At 40.0% G+C, this 15,449-nt stretch overlaps 1 protein-coding gene across 2 annotated transcripts in view; it reads left to right on the top strand.

The window, feature by feature from the left end:
• The window catches only part of MAP2K5 (mitogen-activated protein kinase kinase 5), a 245,723-nt gene that overhangs the window by 133,743 nt on the left and 96,531 nt on the right, over positions 1 to 15,449 (top strand). For both annotated transcript variants that reach the window (XM_078079165.1, XM_036087125.2), the window contains exons 15-16: positions 528 to 578; positions 9,878 to 9,949. In XM_078079165.1, the coding sequence (XP_077935291.1) occupies positions 528 to 578; positions 9,878 to 9,949 (123 nt within the window). The remainder of the gene's footprint in view (positions 1 to 527; positions 579 to 9,877; positions 9,950 to 15,449) is intronic.

Below are 15,449 nucleotides of genomic sequence, written 5' to 3'. Positions count from 1 at the left end.
CCGGTGATAGTGACCCATGAGCGTGCTGTGATGTTGATTTGAATTGCAGCCACCTTTACTCCCAGCCAAACACGAAGACCAAAGCGAAGGTCATCGTTGTATTATGGGCTGTCAAAGTCTGTTATCCCTCCAGCGTATTTAGTGTTCATTCCATTCTAGTAATGCACGGGCTTCATTCACATCCTGAGCCATCTGACTAAAAAATGAGTGTGTTCAAATTCTACTTCAAATTGACTTTTTATATCAGGCGGGTTTGGGGTACTAAAGCGATAAGCATCCTGCTTAAGTGAATTGTTTAAGGTTATCTGCTATAAACTGTAATGCTGTGCTTGTTTAAATTGGAAATCACATTCAAAAGAAAAGAGAGATTTAATCATTTTTAATGCCTTTGTAGATAAATTTGTTCCCTTTTACATAATTTTTAGTTGATTTATAGAAATGATGATTGTAGGTTAAATGAGGAATAATTGCCCATTTTATTTCCACATTATCTTTATATTGTTCTAACAGACTGTTTTGTCTCATAGCTGGTGAATTCTATAGCCAAGACGTATGTTGGAACAAATGCTTATATGGCGGTAAGTAAACTTATGCAAAAATAACATTTAAAACCAACATCTTTATCTTTATGTACTTGGTAATGTAGAATTCTTGAATTAATTCAACAGCTTTATCCTAACAGATCATAAATTACAAAGTCAATCCAGTCATGATCCGATTTTTAAATCCTTCTAAAAGGCATTGGGGTTTTTACAGGAGCTGCCAACTTATCTGCTTAGTTGGCTTAACTAGTTGGTTCGAGTGTGAAATTGCTGAGTTTTGAAGTTTAATCCTACAGAAAAATTGCACCTTATAGCACATTGACCACTTTCCCACATTGCTTATTTAATTAACCCTCAAGTATCCCAAAATATCAGTCAATAAGATTGGTTGTTTCTCCTAGGAATACAAACACGCTTTGTCACCTGATCAAAATTAAATTTTTGACACGACCAACTCTTACTTATGGATCTCTGAACATAAAGGTTAGGCAGGAAATTTTCTTTCGAACTAGTACATCTTTATTCTGTATACTTGTTGGGTTCATGCCTGTCGTAAGGTAACTTGTTAATTCCTCTGAAATAAATTCACCACATATAAAAATTAGAAGCATAGAACTGTTTCAAAGACCCAGTGTAGACTTGGCTTCGACCTTTTCCTTTTTCCTACCTTTTAAGTAAGGGAAGTTATTTGGGGCACAAATCTTTTGTTTATTAGTTTCCACAGTCACTTCAATAGTGGGTGGTCAGGAGAGACAAGTAGGGAGGTTATCAAGTGTCATTTTTAGAACCAAGTTTTGTTTTAACACCTGAAGGCCTTTTTTTTTTTTTTTAAATGATGATTCTGGATTTATTCAGTTAGTCTGTTTTACTTCCAATAGTCTTTATAGGAAGTTAAACAATATTAGCATGGATGGAATCCTGGCTCTTAATCTCAGTTCATATATTATCTTGATAAAAAGATGTTAATATGGATGGAACTCTGGATCTTATTCTCAGAACAGTACAAGCCCTTTTTTTTTTTCTTATTGAGATACCAGAATAGTTAATTTTTGTCTTGCCTGGTTTTTAAAGAAAATTTATTCTTTCTCCTTTTTCTAGGTAATGTGAAAAAAAATTAACCTCTAAAGCCATCATATTTGTTTATATAAAACGTAATCACCCTCTTGGCCCCACCAGGTTAGCTGAGATTGATGAGCCACTTTTACAATTAATAAATCCCTACCAAATGCCACAATTTCAGTCTTTGAAAGAATTATGGAACACTGTGATTTAAAAATAAACAAAACTACTATAAATGAAACAACTTTTCATCTACCCATCATGTTTTTAGTAGCTTTAAATTGCTCTAATAATTAAATTGCATTATGTTTGAATGTACAAATCTAGATTACAGTTCTTTCCCAGGTGTACATTAAAGAAATTACCTTTTTTCCTTTTGGTTTATGGATGAATGTGATGCGTCCATCTGTTAATTGAATATGTGAGGATTAAAATTATGAAATGTTAGCTCAGATTGGCACAGCTAAAATTGCTTTGCTTCTTGGGTGAGTGAATTCTAGTCATCAGCTTTATAGTTCAAGCTGTAAAAAGCGTAAGAGACCTAGAAAGCCCAGAGTGACAGGCCGATAGTGAGCTTCGCTCAATTCAGCAGACTCTCGTTGGCCACATACTTACCTGATTGGTGTGAGCTCAGAGGTTGGGAGTAGGAGAAGATAGAAATAACATCATTCTGTTACGGGTCTTAATCCCTGCCTGAGATACCATGGTATTGTATTATAGAACTTCCATTGAGGGGTGAAGGGTGCACAGAACTTCCCTGTATATATTTTTTTCAACTTGTGAATCAATAAGTATTTCAAAATTAAAAAATTAGGTAAGAAACGGAAGTTTTATTGGAACGTGGCCACGCCCTTTTGTTTGCGTATTGTCTCTGGCTGCTTTGGCGCTGCAGGGGCAGAGTGGAGTCGCTGTGACAGTTGCAGCAGAGACCATATGGCCCACAGAGGGAGATATATTTATGCTCTGGCTGTGTACAGAGAAAGTTTGCCAGCCTCTGGTCTATGCCAGTGAAAGCTGTATCTGACACTGAGTACCTTCGGTTAATCAACCAGTATTTACTGGGCACCTTCCATGCTATTAGCCAGGTTACGGCAGAACCACTCAAGTAAGCAGGGATACAGTGTACGAATTTGATGATTTAACAGTATGTGAAAAGGATTACTTACTAAAAGAGATCACTATGGAGGGATGAGCAAAGACTTAGAAATACAAGATAATGTGACATTGTTGGGGTCGGGATGTGGGGCAGAGGACAAATAACAAGTTGTGGGAATATACAGTTAGAGGTCAGCTGGTATGATACCCTCATAATAGCTAATATTTAACCCCATGTACCAGTCACCCTTTTAAACTTTTACATATATAAATGCTTTAAATCCTTACAACAACTCTATCAGGTAAGTAATATCATTTTCATCTTACAGCTGAAAAAAGAGGGATAGAGAAGTTAAGTAACTTACTCAAGTTCATACATATAGTGAGTGGCGGAGTCAGGATTCAGACCTAAGTCATCAGTCTGCAGAGACTAAAATTTTAACTGCTGTGCCTCTCACTATGTCCAAATTATGTCTGTGTCTCTCCCAATCTAGGTTGTGATCTTCGGGGAGGCAGGGTTTATTCTCTCATTCTCTATATCTGGTCCTTCACACAGGGCTAAATGAATGATTTAGTTCATGAAAGCTGCCTTCCCAGAATGACTTACTCACTAATTATAAGCAGAGCATTTAACTTTTCATATTAAGTATCTCAGTTGCATTATAAGGTATAGAAGACCCCCAAATTACACAAACACAGTCAACTAGGCTGCCAAATATTGAAAAGAAAGTAAATCAAAGAAATAGCCCTGCATGTGCAATCTCACTTCATTCTTCTGTAATCTAAAGTATAAGGTATAGGAAAATGGTAATTAGGAAAAAGACAGGGCAGCTTTCTTAAGATCCTAAGTCATGAAAAAATAATACTAATTAACAACTTATGGGCATGTTAAGGGGTGGAACTTGTAGGAGACTTGGAAACTCATCTGGTCCAACCTCCTCATTGACCAACAAGATCGGAAAGTGGAGTGGCAAGTCCAAGAACATACTACATTTTAGGGGCAGATATTTAGGTTTGGTAGACACTGTAAGCCAAAGCAAGAAAGATTTTCAGCTACATTTTAAAAAGACCTCATCCCACAGGATTACAAGAGAAATTGAGAAGGCTTTGGGGGCTCACATTAAACCATTTCTCAGATATTCTCATTACTAAAAATTTTACTCTATTTTAAACATAGAAGTCCCTAAAACTTCAACCCATTGTTCAGTCATTGTGGTTTGTTTATTATTATAATATTTTGATCAAATATAAAAGTTTGACATTATTATGAATAGTTTTAAAATTAAAATCTTACCCAAATATTTGTGCTTTGTGATCAGAAAGTCCATCAAGAGGCACCTGGGTAGCCCAGTCAGTGAAGTGTCTGACTCTTGATTTCAGCTCAGGTCATGATCTCAGGGTCATGAGATGGAGCCCTGCGTTGGGCTCTATGCTCAGCATGGAGTCTGCTTGAGATTCTCTGCCTATGCCCCTCCCCTGCTCGTGCGCACACGCGCTCTCTCAAATAAATAAATAAAGTCTTTTAAAAAGAAAGTGCATCAAAATGACTGTTCTTATCTCCTGAACATTTTTCCCACCTGGGCTGTTCTTGTCCTGGGAAATTACCTTTACCCAGAATGAAACCTATACAGATGACATAATATAGTGACATTGGCCATGTTCATGCAGTGATGGTCATAGCAGTGTTGGTGATCAGAAGGAAGCTGGCATTTACTGAGCATTCCCATGTGACAGGTACTGAATCAAGCACATCGAGTGGATTCACTTAATCTTCACATAGCCCCATGAGGTATACATATTATTATTGTCTTCATTTTACAGATAATGAAACCGAAGGTGAAGTAAATTCATCTCAGGGTCTCAGAGTGGACCAAGTAGTGAGAGTCAAGATTTAATTAGGACACCACCTTCTAGTTTCTGGTAATAGCAGGTTGGGCTATTTGGACCACCTCTTCCATTGAAAAATGCTAGGTAAAATACTTTAAAATTCATCTCAAATTCACTGAAGAGCTAAAAAGACAAAGGGGATCCCCCAGGACAATTTTCAGATGGAATCCTGCAACAGAGGGGAAAGCAGAATGTTGGAGCACCACAGCTGTGAATGCTCTGGGGATCCTCCTAAGGCAGAGGGTCTCAGAGGAGGAGGAGATCTTCTCTATCGATCTCAGAGGAGATTTTCTCCATATCATGTTGGAAATCTGAAGGGCTCGCCCTCAGTGTGAAGAGTGAACCAGAGCCAAAGATGCTGCTCCTTCTCCTCCCCCAGTCCCAAGGAACAAAAAAGAAGGCCTCTCAGAGCCAAGCAGAGAAGCAAGGGAAAAGGAAAAGGGGGAAAGTTGCGGCCATAGACTAACTCTGACACAGATTTCCACCAAGTATTTATATTCATGGCCTGAGTTGGAAAAGGAGCTTCATGCTAAGAACCTGGTTTGAGGTAGGCACATCTACCTTAAGCCCCAGAGAATCTCTCCAAAATGCTTTCAAGAGCAAAACCTGGCAAGTAGTCAACAGAAACCAGGCACACAAGGAAACAAGACAACATGAAGAAGAACCAGAAGGAACAACAGATACACACAGACTTCAGATCACAGATTTTAAAAGTGACATAGTAGGTGGAGAAAATCTCAAGCAAAACTACTAGATTAAAATGTAAAAACTCACTACTTGGTAGCATATGGGATATAGCAGAAGAGAGAATTCATGACGTGGAAGATAGATTAAGCTAGAGCAGTGTGACTCCAGAACCCTGGTCTGACCAGTATGCTTTACTACCCACAGGGATCTTGCCAACTTAAAAAAAAAAAAAAAGAATTCCCCATTGTTTGTAATATATATTTTGATTATTTACTAACCTAAAGTATTTGTGCATACTTTGTTAATTTTCTGAGTAGTGTAACCCTGAGCAGAAATTCTTTATCAGAAGAGATAAGGGATGTCCCTTGCTATCTTCCTGCTTTTGACAAGTGAATCCTGTTGTACCTAGACAGTTCTGGAGTGAGTCCAGCTAAACAGGGGTCCTGGATAAATAACAAGACACAGAGTGTAGCTGGAAGGAGTGCATTTTGCAGCTTGGAGCTACTGCCCTTTCAGATCCTCTGTAAACTCTGCTTTTTATTCCATCACCACTCCCTACTGTTCTCATTAAGAACAGACCAGAATCTTCCCTCCCTACACTTAAACCTCAGTACAGAGGTGCTTGAGACGGGAGTCATGTTTTTCCTGTTATTTAGCTTTCCATACTGGTGACCGTTGCCATGTCAGAAAGTAACCCAGCTTTCGATTTTTAACTGCAAAATGTCCGTCACAGATCTTCTGTCAGTAACGTGGTACCTGGTGGTTGGTTTTCTGTTTTGTTTTGTTTTGTTTTGTTTTGTTTTGTTTTGTTTTGTTTTGTTTTGTTTTGTTTTAGACGGGAGAGGACAGGGCAGGCCACCTTGGCTTCAAGTGTGAGAACAGATTTGAATTGTGCAGCCTCGGGCCATCAAGTCCTGGCTCCCTAAATTCAGAGTGGATTGGGGCTCATCTTGTGCCTGTGTCTGTTTCAGGGGCCTGGGCGCATTTCCCAGTCTTTATCTACTGTACCAGTTCTTCAGGTAGACCCGTAGAGCTGGCTACCTACTTTCACTGAGCATTCATGCTTGAGCACGGCTTCACAACAGTGATCTCATTTTGTTAGCTTATTGCAAAAATTATTTCTCCAATGAGAGGTTATCAGAATCTCGTCCTTAAGGAGCCCTCTTATTTGCCACCTGTGACCATTATCACTTTATTTTTTTCTTTTTTAATTTAATTTTTTCATGCTTTTTTTTTTTAAAGATTGATTTATTTTATTTGAGAGAGAGAGAGAGAAAGCATGCACGAGCCGGCAGGGGGAGGGCAGGCAGAGGGAGAGAGGAAGAGAGAGAATCTTAAGCAGGCTCAACACCCAGCATGGAGCCCGACGTGGGGCTCAGTCTCACGACCCTGAGATCATGACCTGAGCCGAAACCAAGAGTCGGATGCTCAACCGACTGAGCCACCCAGGTACCCCGATTTTTTCATGCTTTATTTTCAGCTTCCAGTTTACATTTGTTTTGATAGTTCAGTGGGCAAATATTATGAATGTATTTAATCTTATTGTTGGTCCTGCCAAAATATTTTGTATCTGGGCTCCACTTGCATTTGTTTGCTTGTTGTGTACTCCTGTACTCTGCATGAGTGCTAGATAGTGATAACTGTCAGCTAGGGGAATGAAGAAAAGGAGAGAGTAAGGAGAGAAGAAACAGGGAAGAAGGCAACATTTGGTTATTTCTTTAAGAATTCTGGCAGATTTTAGGATTTTCATGTTTGCTGGATGTTCTTGATGGGCATGGATAGCAATATTACTGGGGAAGTTATATTAGTAGAACACTCCAGGGGACTTAATAATTGGTACATGCTTTAAACCAAATGTGCAGTAAACATGTATTGCATCCCTTCAAGGCAACATACCTTGACTGCTTACAGGCTGTGTGTCAGCCGTGGGACTAGGTATGAGATGAATAATACACTCTCTTGGCCTCTTAGGAGAAACAGGCTAGTAATCGGATGGTTACATCACAGTGTAATGAATTAATATTAAAGATACAACCAACATTTTCATGAAGGACAGAGGCAAGAATTTGTAATTCTTCCTGAGAAGTAGAGGAACGTTTCACCAAACAGGTAGTCCATGAGCAGGGCCTTTATAAAAGAAACGTTCACTAAGCAGAGAGGAGTAAGACAGGTCATTGCCTCTGCAGGGAACGTGGAAATGTTTAGGGACTGAGGCTGAGTATACCAAAGAGTCACCCAGAGAAATTATTTTTTTAAATGAATACTGAAGACTGTATTTTGAGAAATACTGACCAGATCGAGATTAGTGTGTGGCTCTTCTGACTTCTAGTTCTGTGGACAGTGTGACACACTAGAAGAACCCTGATTTTGCATTCAGACATACCTGGGTTTGAATCCTGGCTGTGTTCCTAAACAAATACACCTAATGCTGACCCACAGCTCTAGACTTCAGCAAGTCACTTAATCTTTTTTTTTTTTTACATCTGTAAAACAAGGGCAATAATATCTAACTTTGCAAGATTGTCCCAAGGCGTAGAGGATGCAAAGTATCTAGTCCAGTGTCTGGCGTATACTCGTTGGTCATTACGTGATAGCTATTACTGTCCTTATATAGTGGGTGCAAGCTAAACCTCTCTATGCCTCCTTTTCCTCATCTGTTAAAAGGGGATGGTAATAGTACCAATCTAATATGGGTGTTTATGAATCTGAAATGAGACATGCATGAACAGCACTTAATGCTAAGCATATGGAAATTCTTCACTAAATGCACACAGTAGTCTTGTTGATGATGATGATGATGGTGTTGATGATGATGATACTCCTGTAACTAATTGGCTGCTTTCATCCTAGTACCTATTGAACTAAGTGGAATTGGATAATGGGTTCATTCATGCATGAACAAGAACTTCAAAATGATGGTGTAGGGGATTTGAACGTAAAAGTACTAGGGAATTGGAATGACTGTGTCTATAGCAACTGGGAGAGATGGTCACATGACATTTGGCCCTTGGGAAGAATTGTTCTTGGTGGGAAAGTGGTTTTATAAATTAAAGAAATAAATAAAGGAAGGGAAATAAGACGATCCATCCTGCTACCTCAGGACAGGGCTTTATGTAATGTTAGGGCAAGTGGTCCCAGGAGAAGGCAATAAGTATATTGAGGTAGCCTGATAGGTGTGGGCAGAAAGTAGATCACAAAGTTCTGGGTCCCAGCTAAGCCAACTCACCGGATGTAGGACTGTGCCAATCACCTGAGAGCACCAGGTTTACATCTTCCACTCCCCTGGCATATCCCCTGCTGGTGAGTGGTGGATGCCTACTTCCTCCATGTGCAGTGGACCAGGCTGATCCTGGCCCCAGGTACTCTTCAGGGCTCCCATGAAAGCTCCCGAAGGCTGATGCCAGTGGTGGCCACCAGGAACTCCAGGGGTGGACCCATGAACAGAATGGTGCCCTGAGGGCCAGGAGGCATGGGTTATGATCCCAGCCCTGCCACGTCCAGCTCTGTAACCTTGAGCGACCATTCCAACGCCATGAGACTTCGGTTTCTCTTATTCGTGTGCTCCTGTGTTCATTCAAAAGATTCTGTGAAGTACGATACTGAATGCTAGATCCTGGTGGGATAGAAACACCAGACAGCACCCACTTCACTATGAAACTATTCATGTTGAAGTAGAGAGTGTGCATGTTGTGGCTTTCTAGACCAGGTATTTGCTACACGTCTTGAATGGAGAACCAGTTGTCCCAAATGGACCTTTCAAACTGTTCCACGGTTCATATCAAAAGAAACCCTGATAAATGGAATAAAATGTTGAACCATAGGTGAATCTGGACAAAGGAAATACGGATGTCTTTTGTATTAATCTTAGCTTTTCAACTTTCCTGTAAGTTTGAAACTATTTCCAAATGAAAAGTTAAAAAAATAGAAATAGAATCCCTAGTGATCCAGACCCATCTCTCAAAAGTGCAAATAAGGGGCGCCTGGGTGGCTCAGTCGTTGGGCATCTGCCTTCGGCTCAGGTCATGATCCCAGGGTCCTGGGATTGAGCCCCGCATCGGGCTTCCTGCTTGGCGGGAAGCCTTCTTCTCCCTCTCCCCCTGCTTGTGTTCTCTCTCTCACTGTGTCTCTCTCTGTCAAATAAATAAATAAAATCTTTAAAAAAAAAAAAAGTACAAATAAGTGATAACATTATATAATGTTGTGTAGTTTGTCACTTCACAGCTGAGACCACTGAATTTGGAGGGAGAGGACCTGGGTCCAAGTCTCAGCTCATTTCCTAGCTGAGGACTTTGCCTAAATGATTTCACCAATCTGAGCCTCCATATTCTTTATCTGTAAAACAGAGGTAATAAAGTTTTCCTCACAGGGACTTTGTGAGGATTCAGTGAGATGGTATCTATCCGTATTACCTATATCGTTTCTGTATGTTACCTGTATAATACACCTATGCATATACACACACACACACATACACACACACACACACACAATTGTTTTGTGCCTCATAAAGTGCCACAAAATGTTGGTGGCTCTCTGCCTTAGCTGAGCTCGTGTTAGTGTTTCCTGGAGTAGCTCACATCAACTCACTGGCTTCTGTTTTCTTACAGCCTGAAAGAATTTCAGGGGAGCAGTATGGAATCCATTCTGATGTCTGGAGTTTAGGAATCTCTTTCATGGAGGTATGTTGTTTGCAAATAGATGCTTCTATGTATATCTGCCCTAATATCAGGAAGAATGAAGATTTTGAAAAAAATAATAATAAACCTCCAATGTGTTAATGTGTATGTGTACACCAAGTTTAACTCCAAAATCCTTTTGATATCCTTGAATGGCTTGTGCAGACTATTCTGAGGTCCTGTTTCTCACACATCACCTGTATAAAACTTTCCTGGAGAGCTTCTTAAAAATATAGGTTCCCAGACTCCTTCTAAAACTAATTAAATCCAAATCTCTAAGAATCTGCATTATTAACATGTTCCCTGGTGATCCTTATGCACACTAAATCTGGAAAGCCTGCATTATAATAAAAGAAAGATTCCAGAGTTCTGTGTAATGGTGGCCTTGTTGGAATGCATATATGACTTCCAAAGGTGATTACTTTAAAGAATATAGCCCTACTCATTTGGATGTATAAGTACTGTATGTTTAGAAAGAAAAAACCACCTTGCTCCAATATAGTCATTTCATGTGTTGGGGGATGGGGCATGATACGATCTGGGGGAGGATGAAGGGTATGTATTTAGCACAGTTTTAATGTCTTTACTCTTTATAGCTGTATTTAGAATGGACTTCATCTTAGTGCGCTACATGTAGCCCCACTAGAACTCGGTGCTAAGGTTTCTGTACAATGACTATTGATCTGTAAGGAAATGTATACAGTTTCCATTAGAAGGTGATTGACATAACATAATAAAATAAAATTTAAAAAAAAAGGACATCTGGCTGAATTACACTAGTATAGAATCTGGATACTCACCAGTACTTCAAGATTTGTTTCTCACATACATTGATTCAGAGAAAGGAGGGCTTTTTAAAAACTAGAAAGGATTCCTTAAATAAGATCACAGACAGAGTTGCAATCATGATTTTATCACCTTTTTTGGGGTCAAATACTTTCTCTGTGATTTTTGTAATGCATGAATGCAATTGAATTTATAAGGAAATATCTTTAGACTCAATTCACCTGCACTATAGAAAGCAAAAATAAAGTAGTCAGTGTTTGTTAAACCATATTCTTCTGCTTCTTCATAAAAGAGAATCTAAGAGGAAATATAATATGTATGCATCAGCTGAGAGGTTAGCAATAACGGCAGACAGAAGCTCATACAGAATTTCCCAACAGAATCCTGAAGGGCTTGTTCAGGTAACTTGTTTCAGAGGAAACTAGTACTTTTGATTTGTGGAGCTCAGGCCTTGCCGTTACATAAATTTCCTTTGCATGTTTAAATCATTGTCATTGAATGCATTTAATAAACGACCAGATGGAATGTAGAACATTTGAGAAGTACGTGGTGTAGAGATAAGAATCCCAGATTGGGAATGAAAGACAGAGAGAGCAATTTCACCTTTGCTACTGGTTTTCTTTTTTTTCTTTTTTTTTTTTTTTAAAGATTTTATTTATTTATTTTGACAGAGAGAGAGAGACAGCGAGAGAGGGAACACAAGCAGGGGGAGTGGGAGAGGGAGAAGCAGGCTCCCCGCTGAGCAGGGAGTCCGATGTGGGGCTCGATCCCAGGACCCTGGGATCGTGACCTGAGCCGAAGGCAGACGCTTAACGACTGAGCCACCCAGGCGCCCCTGCTACTGGTTTTCTAGGTGTCCTGTGCAAGCCAGTGTCCCTCACTGGGCCTCATTTCTTCCTCTGTAAGATAATGATCTCTAAGCCCCTTTCCAGACTAACATTCTATGACTCTAAGCAGTCTATTATCTTTCTTTAACTTTCTGCATCAACTCTAGAGCTGAGTGACTTGGATGATGATATACCTTAGCGTGACATAACATGAGGTGAAGAGCAGCATCTTCAGTAAAGCTGTTTCCAGAGGACCCTGAGCCCCAGGGCTAGGGGAGAGGCAGGGTTTCTCAAAGGAGTTGACAGTTGAGCTGGGTTGGTCTTGAAGAGTTTGCCACTGGGAGAAAGAAGAAAAAGAGGGAAGAACTCCTCCTCATCACCGAGCACATTCTAAGGTAGATCTCTGTGAACACTTCAGGAGAGATCTAGTGTCAGAGCCTGCAAGGTCTCCCCTAGGCCATTTCACTTCCTATTTGTGTGGGTACCTTCCTCAAGGTGTTTTGAGTCATTTTATTCCCCTAGGGTACTGGTGGTAAAGAAACAGATGAGATAAAAATACAGGAAACTGAGCAAAGGAATTTTTCTGAAATTACACAAGAATCAACTAGAGACAAAACGGGAACTAGAGTTTTCTATCCTTTCTACCTCTGCTAGCACCCCTGCCCCCTGCAAGTCCCATAAACTCTCAATCCTTCCCTGAGGTTTGGTGATGCAGGAATCAGAAGTTGCCTTCATTGTTTTAAACTCCTAAAATAGCGAGGTTCACCTTTGCTTGCCTTCTCCATACTGCTCTCCCCTCATTAATGTGCTGTGACAGTCCCCATGGGGGTCATAACAAGGCCTCTCGCACACTCGTTCATAAAAGATGATGCTACATGCCACTAAAATGTGCCATTAAAAATGTCACAGACAGGTACATTTGTGCCTTAAGCAAAGAATCTTTAATATCAGACTACTTTTATCCAGGGCCAGAACTGCCCCATCTCCTCTCCGTTCAGCGTCCCTGTGGGATAAGATGGGTCTCTTCGAGGATTTTGTCAGCTGTATGTAGTATTTGGAGTTGGCAGAAATAACATAAACATGGAGATTACCCTTAAGAAGGGAAAAAATGAGATTATTCAGCTTCACTAGAGCATGGCAGTTTTACTAGATGAGAAGAATTTGGCCCCTTTCTGTGTTTTTTGTTTATGGTTTTCAACTCAGATCTTTAAATGTGCTGTAGTTCTCCTGATGTGGTTTAGTTATGAAGCCAAATAAAGGCCCTTACCATATGCAGGGTTTGTATGGCCTCACTTTGTAATGGGAAAAAGAATCCATGTAGAATTGCCCTTCTTCCTTGAAGTTTCATGACAGAAATCAGTGGAAATGAAAAAAAAAAAAAAGAAGAAGAAGAAAAGAAAAAAAGAAGTAAGACACACTAACAAAGGTACAAAATTCCTGAACTAAACTAGGACAAACTAGGAGAACTAATCCTGCTTCCCAGAATATTTGACTCTTCTAGGAAGCTCGTGATGATTCAGTTAACTCGGTGATTTTTCGGACAATTCACCCTGGCAGTTGCCATTCAAGACTTCGGGGCTAGACTTTAAAATGAAAATTGGTCCATAATAAGAGATTTGTTTTACCAAGTTTGATGATGTTATTTAATCCTTAGGGGAGAGGAGTATACCTAAAACATTTTTGGGCACAATTTCTTAATTTCACAGGCAGCCCAGTGTGTATCTCTCTTCCCACAGAATGGCTTGAGGAGAGAAGCCCCACTGTTGTTTTCACTAATTAATTATTCCATTCATACTCTTGTGTCATTTAAGTCACAACATGTTTACAAAAGCTGGCTTTTTCCATTGGCCCTCCTTGGGTCAAAAAAGAAGACAGCATACACCCTCTTCCAGCCTTGCATTTGCAGTACCCAGAGCAATGCATACACATTTAAAAAGGCACCAGGCCAGTCCTATAATGTTCTTATTCTCACTGAGTATGCTCTACAAGTACATGTTCTGGTTTGTGATTCTATCTGGCGAGTTATTATAAACCTTATTAAGGTTGGTGGTGTATAATCTTCTGACAGGTTTTTCAGCAGGAGTCAGACTGAAAGCCCATCTTTAACACATGCATTTTGCTCTTTTCACTTGGGTCCTCGCTCTTTCTGCCTTTGTTTGCCTCCTCTCTCTGCCAGTCTCTTGAGTCTGAGGCATAGAACAATCTGGCTCGATGTGCTTGGTTAATTGGAGTGTCATCTAGTCCTCTGAGATCCCTCTTCAGCATGATCCCTGTTTTATTGAAGTGGTTTGAATGATGTGTTAAATGATGAAAGCAAGGTCCATGGCTTAGAAAAACGTCTCTAGATAGGTGAAGAACATATTCAGAGAGCCACACAAGGTCATTGTCATCAAAGTAACACCATCTTCTGAAGATTTTTATGAGTTCTATTGTTTTGATAAAGAAAGTTTTTCTTGTGAGTTTTAGAATCACCTTTACCAAGTTAAAAATAAATCCTTTACCAAGTTAAAAATAAATAAATAAATAAATAAATAAATAAATAAATAAAAATACAGTGTTCACTCTACGTGGAATATCATTTTTCTTCATCTCCCCAAGATACAGTTAAAATACCCATCCTTCATGATGCCTGCTCTGATCTCTCCAGCAAAAAATAATACCTTCTTCTTCTGACCTTCATCTACATCTTCCTTGTGGCATCTGACTTTTCCACCTTGTGCTATAATAATTTCTAGGCATGTCAGAGTTCCTTATGACAGCATTCAAATCTGATACTCTCAAAACCCCCTACGATCTCTAGCACAATTCCACTGTCCCTAAGTGGGCACTCAAGAAATCTTTTTGGCTCCGTTTTTTCATACTTTTCTAATAGTTTTAAAGCCATTTCTGAAAATAAAGATCAGAGTTTGAAGTTTGATGGAGTCTTTAACATAAGCACACATAAATGTTTGCTGAATAGATCACAAATGTCTTGCATGTGGAGAAGAGTTTTCTTTTGCCGGAGTAGAGACCTAGATTCAAATTCCACCTCTGTCAGTATAAACAGTAGATCCTTGGGGGCGCCTGGGTGGCTCAGTTGGTTAAGCGACTGCCTTCGGCTCAGGTCATGATCCTGGAGTCCCGGGATCGAGTCCCACATCGGGCTCCCTGCTCGGCAGGGAGTCTGCTTCTCCCTCTGACCCTCCTCCCTCTCACGCTCTCTGTCTCTCATTCTCTCTCTCGCAAATAAATAAAATCTTAAAAAAAAATAAAAATTAAAAAAAAATAAACAGTAGATCCTTGGATAAGTCGTTGAATCTCTGGGCCTCAGGGTCTTCATCTTTAGATGGAAGCTTTACCTCAGAGCTTCTGGCTAAAGGTCACAATGAGAAAATTAAGCCATCATCCCCTCTCTTTAAAAGGAATTACTTTGGGGCACCTGGGTGGCTCAGTCGTTAAGCGTCTGCCTTCGGCTCAGGTCATGATCCCAGGGCCCTGGGATCGAGCACCGAATCGGGCTCCCTGCTCTGCGGGAAGCCTGCTTCTCCCTCTCCCACGCCCCCTGCTTGTGTTCCCTCTCTCACTGTGTCTCTCTTTGTCAAATAAATAAATAAATAAAATCTTTAAAAAAATAAAATAAAATAAAAAATAAAAGGAATTACCTCTTGAAATATTTCTATTTGGTTCAAAAAGGCCACTAATTAGGTTAAAGCATGGAACACAGAACATGCCGTATCTTCCACTTTCACTTCAAACTCCACTAAAAATAACCATAAAGGGATTAAAAAAAAAAAAAAAAGACATACTACCATGAAGACAAAGCAAAAGGGAAAGGAGACTACAGCAACCAAATCTTGGGTGTGGGGAAACAGATGGACAGTGGCAGACTACCTAGCAGTGCTGAGAATGCT

The sequence above is a fragment of the Halichoerus grypus genome, chromosome 8, assembly GCF_964656455.1.
Source record: "Halichoerus grypus chromosome 8, mHalGry1.hap1.1, whole genome shotgun sequence".
Classification (NCBI taxonomy): Eukaryota; Metazoa; Chordata; class Mammalia; order Carnivora; family Phocidae; genus Halichoerus; species Halichoerus grypus.
The sequence above is the reverse complement of the archived record's forward strand: the minus strand, read 5'-3'. Positions and strand labels throughout refer to the sequence as shown.